We start from the raw sequence: 11065 nt of genomic DNA on the forward strand, positions 1-11065 counted from the left end.
CTTTTATAATATTATAGAGGAGCCTTTCCGTCTCTCTGCTTGCTTCCTGCCTTTGCCTGTGCGAGCCCTTTCTTCCTCCCCCTCCCGTGTGTGTGTGTGTGTGTGTGTGTGTGTGTGCGTGTGTGTGTGTGTCTATTCCCGAGCCTGGTTTATGTATCTTTCAACCTCCTTCTCTTCTTCCCCTCTTGCACCCAACCTTTGCAATTCCCCAGCAGCCGCTGGACGGAGGAGGGGGAGGCAAACCTACAGCCGCTACCAGACGCTGGAACTGGAGAAGGAATTTCTATTTAATCCCTACCTGACCCGCAAACGGAGGATCGAGGTCTCGCATGCCCTGGGATTGACAGAAAGGCAGGTCAAAATCTGGTTCCAGAACAGGAGGATGAAATGGAAAAAGGAAAACAACAAAGACAAGTTTCCCAGCAGCAAATGCGAGCAGGAAGAACTGGAAAAACAGAAAATGGAAAGAGCCCAGGAGGTGGACGAGGAAGGGGAAGCACAGAAGGCGGACAAGAAATAAAAGGATTTTTAAGGACTGAAAGGCAAGCGCTGCTGGGGTGGAAGAGCCCCTGAGTCCCACATTAATGGCAGTTAATGTAAGGGAGGGGTGGGAAAAAAACAACAATGCATAGAAAAGAGAAAGAAAAAAAAAMCCTTTTATTGCTGTAAAACAATATAGCTGTAAGCACCACTTTCCTGATTATCCTTTGATACAATGAACAGTATGCAAAAGTGATCTGGAGGTCTCTCCAGCCTTTTGCCAGTTATTAACTAGTGGTAGTGTAACGCAATAGCTTATGTAAAACATGACTGTGAAATCTTCTCTCTCTCTCTGTCCTTCTCTCTGTCTCTCTCTTCTTTCCTGGGGGGTGGGTTGGTTAACATAGCTTTCAATGCTATAGGAGTTATGTGAAATTACATTTGTGCACTTTTTTAATTTCCCACCTTTTTTGTTGTGGTTTATCTGTATGTACTGGAGGTAGCTATTGAAACAAACATCCCAACAACATGAAACTGCCTATTTATGCTGTAGTTATCTCTCTCTTTCTCTCCCTCCCTCTCTCTTTTTACTTTCCTTACTTCTGTTCTTTTGTTTGGTTCGGGATTTTTTTTTTTTGTTTACAATTTTTAAATGTTTCTTCCCAAAAAATGAAAAAAAGAAAAAAAAAGACAAGAAAAAAAAGCGTTTTCTCTCCTTTAGTTAGCATGCGCACAGTGAAGCAAGTTGTAAAGTGATCTTTAGGTTAACTGTGAAAAAGAATGTATACTGTATACGTGAATTACTTTATTGGGGGAACTAATGATATATTTTGTTGTTCTTTCATCACTTTGTTCTATTGTCTAAACCTGGAAGCGGCGGAAGAAAGTTACAATAAAGTTTACAAGCGAGAATTCCGTGACATCATTCTTTTCGCCTGCTTCATTTCCTCCAGGACCACTTTGATAGAAAGGAAATAAAAGTCAATTGTGTCGGAGCTGCAGCCCTGGCCATCAAAGCCCGCTTCGCCTGCAGAGATGCTGGCGAGCTGGAGCGCTGCTGGGACAGGCAGGGGCTGGGGTCGGGGAGCGGCGGGCGAGGGGGGGGGGCCAGGGCCGCTGCGATGGCTTCTCCTCTTGTTGTTGTTTCTAACAGTTCATGTGTGGTGACAGGTTGGGAGGCTGTGTGGAAATCCTGCCTGAAGGTAATTTTTGTTTTTCTCTTCTCTCTGTCTTGTCTCCCCTTCCCTCTCTCCTCGCTCACCCCACTTCCCCCGCGATGAAGCCCAGGTCTGGGGCGCTCTCCTTCCCTCGCTCTCATCTCGCTGCAAAATTGTCACCCGTGCAGTTGAGCTGCTTTCTGCTCCTTCGCCTGTCGAGCCATGGCAAGAGAGGAGTGCGTGTGTGGGGATGCACACACATCCCCTTGCAACATAACCTTGGGAAAGGAGAAACAGTGCAAATCCTAGATGCATATCCACCATTGTCTGGGCTGCTTTTCCTGCCAGTAAGACTTTCTTTCTTTCTATCCCTCCCTTCCCTTTAAAAAAAAATGAGGCAGATCACATTTGGGAAGGTCTCTCTGCTTCTCCAGCAGAAAGCAAATCAGCCAGCTGGTAACGTTTTACTTATAACTGTAATTGACTCCTGCAGAACCGCTGACACGCTGAACAGGGGATCTGTATAGTCTTTATTTTTCGCAACAAGAAAAGCAAATGCCAGCTCAATAAGAAGCTCAAAGCCTGTGGCACTAGAATAAATTAGATATAGAGCTGAATGGCATTTTGGAAAAAAAAAAAAAAAAAAAAAAAAGGACCCTGGAAGTATTAGGTATCAATGAGACATTTGTCTTTTGGGGGGTGGCCGCGGAGGGAGAGAGGGTCAAGGGGGGAGGGGAGGGAATTATGGACAGTCTCGTGAAAAAGTACCTCGGAGCCAGGGAAATGGTGCGAAGGAGGGAATTTTAGACGGGATCAATAAGGGGATAAATAGGGCTCCGCTCCTGTCTTTCCTCCAGCAGAGAGAGACCGAGAGGGAGCTGCCGGTTTATCAGCAACGTGCTTTTTACCCCCCACACACATTTCTTCTTTCTTTTTCTCCCTTGGTCTCGGCTGAAAACTGATTACAGGTTGCTTATCGACTCCAGCACAATTTCACCCCTTCCAGCATAGATCTTGGAGGGTTTTATATCGCATCAATTATTTATCATATTTTATAAATCCAGCAGCACTACAATTTTTTGCCCCCGAGGAGGGAGCGGGCGGCGATTGGCGCCGCCGGAGCCACGTGCCCGCGCGTCACATGGGCCGGGAGGAAAAAGGGGTCCTTTTTGGTGTAAATCTGGACTCTAATTCCGTAATATATCACGGTACCTCGTAAAACCGACACTAAAACGTCCCGACCTACAAATCACCCGGCCAAATTATGAGTTCATTGTATTATGCGAATGCTTTATTTTCTAAATATCAAGCCGCAAGTTCGGTTTTCCCATCCGGAGTCTTTCCTGAGCAAACTTCTTGCGCTTTCGCCTCCAACACGCAGCGAGCGGGCTATGGGGCCGGATCCACGCCTCCCTTCGCCGCCTCCATGCCCGGGCTCTACTCCAGCGGCAGCGCCGTGCACCCCCAGCCCCCCAGCATGTACTCGTCCGGCTACGGCCTGGAGCCCGGCTCCTTCAACATGCACTGTTCCCCCTTTGAGCAAAACCTCTCCATGATGTGCCCGGCAGATGCCTCCAAGCAGAACTGCAACAAAACGGACCAGAGGGACTCGGATTTGCAAAGCGACAGTAACTTCCGGATCTACCCCTGGATGCGGAGCACAGGTAAGCGCCAGCCGCCCCGCGGAGACCAGCCGGGGGGTGTAAATTATTTTATGGCGTGCGGGGGGGTGGCGGCGGGCGAGGGGGAGGGGGGACTTGTCCCCAACTCCTTGCWTGACGTTTCACCGAAAACGAATCTCTCTCTTCAAAAGAGACGGAGGGAGAGAGGCAGAGAGAGCGAGCCCCCCACCCTAAAGCCAGCCTTTTAGCTTTAAATATTTATTAGTGTTGCTGGGGCTGTGGATGTGCCATGCAAAAGGCAGTTTGTCTCAGAGGGGACAGCCAGAGCTGCAGAAATAATGGCCATCCCCTTCTCCTCCTGTATGTGCAGGGTGAGGATTGTGCTAGCCGCATGTAGATATAGATATAGATTCTTAAAGAAACTATTTATGGGAGGCGCTTGCAAGCTTGGTTTGTTTTCTGCTAGATTGCAAACCCTTCAATTGCCAGCCCCTCACCACAATGTCCCAGATACTGCAATTAAGCATAGCGTGTTGCCATCAGAAACAGCAACACATCATTCCTTGCACAATTAAAAGCTCTGCTTTCCAAACGGTGACATATCGGCCCGCATCCGGATGTATGGATGTATACATAGGGGCTGCGAGGGGGAGCCCGCGTTTATATGTGCGATCGCCCGAAAAATAATAGCCAGGCGGCCCGGGGAGGGGGCACGGTCTCCCTTGCACGCTGGAGAAGGCTCTCTGGGGACTGCTCCGGTGGGAAGAGACCTGCCCAGAGCTGCTCGGCGGGTCTCTGCCACCCCCCAAAAGTTGGCGGCTCCCGGGGTGCTGCCCCGTCCCGGCGCAGCAGCCTGGCGGCCGGGCCAGGTCCCCTCCGGGAGGCGCCGCCTTGCACGTGTGTTTCCAGCCCGAACCCGCTAAATGCCGCTGCATCCCCTTCAGCCACCAGCGTGCTCCGTCTCAGGGCATCAGTGTCGGTTAACATTCAATAAATATCCATTTCCCGTACACGAGAGCGGGGTCCGGCATGTGCCGGCGACCCACCGCCCGGCTGCAAGGAGCGGGGCTCCCCCGGGGCCGGGCCCTGCTCGGGGCACCCATGCGGCGGTCGTATTCGTGCAATCCTGGGAAAGGGGAGAAAAAGGCGCTGCTGTCCCGCCTGGAAGCGGAGGGGAACGCGTGAGCTCACTTCTGCAGCCGCCCGGGTTTGCCTGAGCCCTGACAGATTGCAACTTGAGTGCATCCCTGCGAGCGAGCCTCGCTTGGCAGCCACATATTGGGAAAGTGTCTTGTTAGTAAACTTCGGGGGCGACTGGACTGCGGGCCAGGCTCCCTGCAAAGTAGAAGGGAAAGAAAACAGCAGAGCAGCCAATGCATAGAGGCTTATAAAGGCAGGAGTTACCCTCACACTTATTTGGTGGTCAGTTCTTTCCATTACCTGCTCCATAATTCATTCTCTTTTACAGTTGATTTATCAAAGACCAAATATTTCTGGTCGTAAACACTTCATCTCTGCTTTTATCTGACTTCAGATTTAAGAACCCCCCCCCCGCACCCCCCTTTTAGTATGTGACGCTGCGAGTACCAACATTAGAGAGGCTCCTGGAGCAGGGCAAAAGCGCTCAAAACCCCGAATACTTGGGGATCTGCTGTGCCTAAAAGCAGAGAAGGTCGGGCCCAGCCACCCGAGCAGGGCCTGCCCCCCTGCCCCTCATGGCCACTGTTTGATTGCGGAATTTCATCAGCGAGCAGAGATAGAGTTGTCATCCCTATTCAGCAGCAGTTTATGGCTCTCCCCTCAGCGGATTTTACAACCCACATTCCACGACCTGCACATTTTTACTTTACAGCTAGCCCGGCTATTTTGCTTTTTTCTTCTTTTAATGACTGGATCTTTTCTTCTGTTAAAAAGAAAGAACAAAACAAAAAAAAAGGGGGGGGGAGAAGAAGAGGAGTCCAGTGGAATGTGTGGAGGAGAGGCCGAGGGCTGGTATTCGCCATCCCCATTGCCCTGGAAAGGATATGTTATACTAGAGAGACACATTTAGCTTTTACAGAGAAAAGATAACCAGAATCACAAACACCATATTGTATAATTATTTCCAACTGGGCTCCAGGAAATATCGGAGGGGAGGGGGAGAATCAGGAGCTGGGCCCTTTCCAACGCCTGCTAATAGACGGCTGGAGAGTTGTGGGGAGCCTCGGTGGGTTTGGGGGCATTTCCCCGGTCCGCCAGCGCCTGCACAGCCCCAGCGGAGCAGGAGCCACTGCTGCGCGCAGCACATTCCCCTAAATAATTAGGAACATCACACACCTTCCAAGCAGGCTTCCCGATGACAGCTTTAAGAGAGGACAAATAGTTGGATTTGTGTAGGGAACAGCTGCCTCTCTCGCTCTCGCTCCGCTTTATTTATGTATTTATTTCCCAACCAGCAGAAAATTGCAATGAAAATTGAAGTGCGGGCGCAGCGGCTGATTGATGCGACGGGGGCAGGAAACTTTCCGAAGTTTGCTGCTCCCTCGCGCACCTCGCGGGAGGGACGCGGCCACACGCGCACCGCGGAGAGACGCGCGGAGAAGCACCGCGTGCTTTTCCTAGGTGAAGGGAAATTACACGTGCAATGGTCTGGGGGCTGCGAACAGCGAGGGCGAGGTGGGGAAAACTTCTAGCAGAAGGATTTGATCTGGCAAATGTAAAGAACCTGCTATGAGCTCGTACAGGCTGTCAAAAAGAGGATTTCGTACGAGCTGAGCACCATGTGGTGGATGAAGCAGATAGCGAGAATCCCCCCAAGACAAAAGGCAAGAGAAACCCGGAGAGTCTCATAACCTCAGCTGCATCTAACCTTGTTTCGCAGGCACGGACAGAAAACGCGGCCGCCAGACCTACACCCGCTACCAGACGCTGGAGCTGGAGAAGGAGTTTCACTACAACCGCTACCTGACGCGGCGGCGGCGCATCGAGATCGCGCACGCCCTGTGCCTCACCGAGCGCCAGATCAAGATCTGGTTCCAGAACCGGCGCATGAAGTGGAAAAAAGAGAACAAAACTGCCTGCTCCGGCTCAAACAGCCAGGAAAAGGCAGACGCGGAGGACGACGAGGAGGAATGAAAGGGCGAGGGAGCTGCTCGGAAAGGTGACGCCAGGAAACGTGAAAACCCCAGACAAAAAGAAAAGGGGGGAAAAACACACCGAAAAGACTATATATTAAAATACATAAATGATAAGTGCGTAAATAATTAAAAACCTTAGGAATGATACATTGTGTTTCCTGACACTGAAAAAAATACTACCTATATTAAAGTCTTTTTTTTTTGTACAATAGAATGAATATCTACCTATTAAATGTGGCTTTAGAGTCAGAATAGATACATTTTTCTATGTGAGTCTTCCTATAGTACAAGTAATTTGTAAATCTCCGTTTGTACTTCGCCGTGTACTTTTTGGTATGAAGTAACGTGGTCGTGTTTAGCACCTTTAATTTAGAAAATGTGACCTGAAAGTCTGAATGCAAATTATACTTAGCGTATATAGTCCTGTACATAATATGAATGATTATTACGCCTTCTCCCTGTAACCTCCGTGGTTCTTTTCTCGTCGCTATGCTGTTTTGTCTGTGTATATTTTTACCTCGATTACTTCTTTGTTCAAGTCTCTGGGGAAAAAAGAGGAATTAATATTGTGCTACGTAAAATGTTGTATATCGAAGTAGCAAATTATTTAATGCCGACGCGTTGCTTTTTTTCTCGTCTGTGATTATTATTCTTCGAAATAAAAAGAAAATCTCCAATAATCTACAACTGTGTTGCGTTCCTTCCCCTCCTCTGAAAATAGCACCGGGGCATTTGTCTCCTTTTCCTTAGGTAAGAAAAATATATCAAAGATCTTTTTATATTAAAATATGGCCCGACATATCACTCTAAACCTCTCTTTTTTATCATAGCCACCGCTTTCAACATTTTAGTGCCTTTTCAATAGATTTGGCGAATACATCAAAACTATAATTCATATTCGGGGCTCTCGAAATGCGGACTGGTCGCCTTTCTCCTTTCTCTCTGTGTTTGCGCCGTGGCTGTTACTGAAGTAGGTAAGGGGAAAAAGGAGGACTGCAAAGAGGCCAGAAACAGCTCCAATAGGCTTTTCGCCCTTGTTTTAATTCGCTTGTTCTTGCAACCAATTTGCAGCAAGGCGATATATTTTGCTGTGGGTTTAGTTTTTGGAGATTCTCCCTCCGCCCTTCAATTACTTTATTGCGGACTGTAACTATTTCATTAGCGCCAAATAATGTTTAGCATCAAAGCACACATAAAATAAATGAAAGCCATTAAACGCGGGGAAATCGGCAAGCGGAGCAACGGCGGGGAAAGCTGGGCCCGGCGCGGGGAGCGGCCTCGCGTCCCCCCTCCGCGCTGTTTGTTTATTTACATTTCGCGGGCGCGCAGCGAGGACGCGGGTTCCTCCAGCGGAGGCTCCACGCAATTTGCTCCACACTGCGTGCGTAAAATGCACGGAAAAAAAAAGGCCAAAAAAAAATAAAAATAAAAAGCCGAGGGGTTGGAGGTACTCCTGGCTTGGAAATGGCAGCTTTCCACCTTCTTGCCTTCCTTCCTGCTCTGCCTGCCTGTCTTTTCGCCACCCCACCGCCGCAGACAGCTAGGCAACTTCTCGTCTTGAGGAAGAGGCGCAGGGCATCCTTTAGCAGGTTTCAGCGCAAATAAGATGCCACGTCAAGCATATGAGCGCCCACATTCATAATACAGATTTGCGGTACCTGCTGTATATACTAATTATGGCAAGCCCATTATTAAAGGCATGAGCTATTATGGCTTTTGCACACTGAAATCCCACTTGCTGGGAAGGGAAAATCTTCCTTTTTTCCTTGATGATATCCCCTGGTGAAAGCTCTTTGCAGCAACGCTCTGTGCATAGCGAAAAAAACAAGGGATTTCCAGAAATTTCTCCCCATTCCTGCGCCTCTGCGCTGCACCGGTCCAGCTCGCTGCCCCATGGCACTGCCCTGCAGCCGGGGGCAAGGAGGCATTCAGAAGCACTAAATAGATAATTATTAAAAAAAGGGGGCAAAGCGAGGCACGGCCAGCCTCTATAGCGCTAACGGCACTGCTCACCGGCGGCGTAACCCTCCTCGCCGGCGGGTCCCCCCGCGAGCGGCGCCCGCGCTATAGCGGGGTCCGGGGCCCGGCGGGGGCCCGGCGGGGACGGGGCACCCGGGGCGCAGCCCGCGGCTCGGCTCTGCCCACACATGGCACCGCTCACGCTGCACCTTTATCCGCCTCCTTTTTCGGAGATCTGCAAGTGCCGCTTCCCCCCTCGCAGCAGAAAGGTTCCCAAAATGCCGTAAAAAACAAAAAGACATGAAACCCCACCCGAACCCCACTGTTTTACCGTATCTTTACCCATTTAAAAGCCAACGACAACCCCAAATTCTTTATTCTGGGGGGTGGGGGTGGGGGTTATTATTGTTCATAGATTAATGTGTAAGGTATTATTCGATTATTTCTATTAAAAACTCCTCCACATGCAACCAAGGGGGGAAAAATCCCTGAAACCCCTTTCATATTCTTTTATTTTTGTTAAAAAAAAAGATGGCGGCTAAGAAAAAGACTGCTGTTAAACCGGTCATGAAGAAATGCAATAAATTCCTTGTTGTTTTATGAAAATTTACAACTTTGTGATAGAACTTTATGAGTGGCTGGGTTCTGGGATTGGCCAGAGCCGGTCATGTGGACTGCTAACCGTGAACATGAACTTTTTATTATTTCCCATGTGGTTATATTGCACCATTCTTCTGTCCGCTGCACCTTGGGTCGGATCAGTGTCCTCTATAGGGCTCTCGCCTCTTTACATTTTTTTACTTTTGTGTATAAGCTCGATAGGGCTAAAACAGGGGAGAGGGGAGGGGGGGAAGCCTATACACACATACGCACACACACATATACACACACATACACACACTCACATACAAAAAGAGTTATATGATTTTTTTTTTTTAATTCCTGGGTTAATTTGCCTGCTGATTTGGAATCTCAGTAGTAATGGAGGGGAAGTGGAGATTCTGGACCGAGTGGAGGCTATCATTTCTCAAAGAGGGAAGTTACTCCATTTTCTATGCAAATGACAGAAATGCAAGAAGCTATCACAAGTCAGAGAGGCAATCGACGGCTATCAGGTTGGGACAATATTTGTCAGCTAACAGATAAGCAAACGCTGTCTATCTCTCCCTATATATTTTACATATACCACAGAAATGGACGTCAAAAGGTAAGGGAATAATATCTGTTTCTCTTCATATAATTTTAATTGCGAAAATGCATTTGTCAAACTGCCTTTTCTATTTAATTCCCCATCTCCCTCTTCCCTCTTGCCCAGGGAAAAAAAAATAGAAAGAAAACGGTGGGGTGATAAGGAAGGAGATACTCGAAGAAATCAGGGGTGTCGGGGGAGCTAAAATCTGTTTAAGTGAAATTTTCCCCCAAAAGTGTAGCATAGGGTGAGAAAGAGAGAAATAGAGAGAGAAAGGAAAGAGAGAAAAGGAAAGGAAAAGAGAAAGAAAGAAAGAAAGAAAGAAGAAAGAAAGAGAAAGAAAGAAAAAGGAAAGAAAGAAAGAAAGAAAGAAAGAAAGAGAAAGAAAGAAAGAAAGAAAGAAAGAAAGAAAGAAAGAAAGAAAGAAAAAGAAAAAGAAAAGGGGAGAAAGGAAAGGGAGAAAGAAAAAAATAACGGAATCAAAAAGAAATATAAAGCCTGTAAGGTCACCTGGAGATAGTAGACTTGGAATGAAGGATTTTGCAGTAGCTCGGTGACGGAGGCTTTTAGATACTGCCTTTAAAAAAATACCAAGCCCTTTGTGGGTAGTTGTCGTGTTTTATTTTTTCCCCTCGCAGAATCTCTTGCCAGTTCGCCTGTCTTCGGGCGAGCCCAGTAATTTGGCGAAGTTGGCGCGGCAGCCGGCTGGGTTTTGCGTTGCTCTCCAGGGTCGTTATTACGTGGGTGGTTTCTTCAAAGAGGGCAGTTCGCGGCAGTCCTCGAGAATAAGGTTCTGGAAATTAGGGGGAAAAAAGGGGGAAAAAAAGAAAAGAGGAAAAAAAGATAATAAGAATGAAGGCAACCCAGAGCGCAGCGCTCTCATTGTATTTTTTTCCCTCGTGAAACTCCCAAATGAAGCTGACGTTGCGATGCAATAAACCTCCTTGTATTTAATTGCGTTCTGCGGTGTTAACGGGGCTTTACGGCTTTTCAGCCCGGAATAGCGTCTAGTGTTTCAGACCCACGTTGTGTTGGTCCTTTCCACATCTTGAGACCAGGTTATGTGAAAATAGCCCTCCAGTTGCATATCTGATCACCTAACGTTTGCCTTTGGTTTTAAGAAAATATTTGTCCAGAGTTGCCCGTAATTTTGAATGTGTTTTTTTTTAAGATTTCGGGATTTTGAAATATAGTAGTAATTGCTACTGTTAYGAGGTGATTTTTTAAATAAGATAATGTAGGAGCCTGTGTGTGTGAAGCGAGATTGAGTAAGAAGAGATTCATTACTTAAGCATAAACCATTTTATGACGTGACGATTTATCTCACCAAGCCTGACTGTGCCGGAATATTGTGTGGACAAGAGTAAATGATCGCAAGCCGTGGAAATAATAAACAGAAAGCCATTTTTTTAAAGCTATTTCTTCCCGAACCTGTTACATTTTTTCATAAATCACAGGGAAATTAATGCGGTTCAAATGCCTTTTCTCTCTTTCCGCTAAGCATCTCCGCGCTCGTTGTTTCTTTTCTTTTTTTTTTTTTTT

General features: G+C 47.6%; 3 protein-coding genes and 1 long non-coding RNA gene across 7 annotated transcripts in view; 3 read left to right on the forward strand and 1 right to left on the reverse strand.

The window, feature by feature from the left end:
* Positions 1-366, reverse strand: part of LOC112968990 — a 4320-nt gene extending 3954 nt beyond the window's left edge. Inside the window, exon 1 of the long non-coding RNA XR_003254519.1 lies at positions 299-366. This is a non-coding gene — a long non-coding RNA (uncharacterized LOC112968990). The remainder of the gene's footprint in view (positions 1-298) is intronic.
* HOXB8 (homeobox B8) overlaps positions 1-1111 on the forward strand; it is a 2117-nt gene extending 1006 nt beyond the window's left edge. Inside the window, exon 2 of one of the 2 annotated variants that reach the window (XM_026071807.1) lies at positions 216-1111. In XM_026071807.1, coding sequence (XP_025927592.1) covers positions 216-520 — 305 coding nt within the window. In that variant the 3' untranslated portion in view covers positions 521-1111. Of the gene's footprint in view, positions 1-212 lie in introns of both variants that reach the window. The other variant, XM_026071806.1, reaches the window with a different exon arrangement.
* Positions 1112-2852: 1741 nt separating this feature from the next.
* HOXB7 (homeobox B7) lies at positions 2853-7096 on the forward strand. The gene is made up of 2 exons (XM_026071811.1): positions 2853-3301; positions 6120-7096. The coding sequence occupies exons 1-2, from the start codon at positions 2902-2904 to the stop codon at positions 6371-6373; spliced, it is 654 nt and encodes a 217-aa protein (XP_025927596.1). The 5' UTR covers positions 2853-2901; the 3' UTR covers positions 6374-7096.
* A 2359-nt stretch (positions 7097-9455) lies between these two features.
* The window catches only part of HOXB6 (homeobox B6), a 9223-nt gene continuing 7613 nt past the window's right edge, over positions 9456-11065 (forward strand). For 2 of the 3 annotated variants that reach the window (XM_026071808.1, XM_026071810.1), the window contains exon 1: positions 9456-9541. The gene's annotated coding sequence lies outside the window, so the exon portion shown is untranslated. The remainder of the gene's footprint in view (positions 9542-11065) is intronic. The other variant, XM_026071809.1, reaches the window with a different exon arrangement.

Source organism: Apteryx rowi, unplaced genomic scaffold (assembly GCF_003343035.1).
Source record: "Apteryx rowi isolate R43461 unplaced genomic scaffold, aptRow1 scaffold_331, whole genome shotgun sequence".
NCBI lineage: Eukaryota > Metazoa > Chordata > Aves > Apterygiformes > Apterygidae > Apteryx > Apteryx rowi.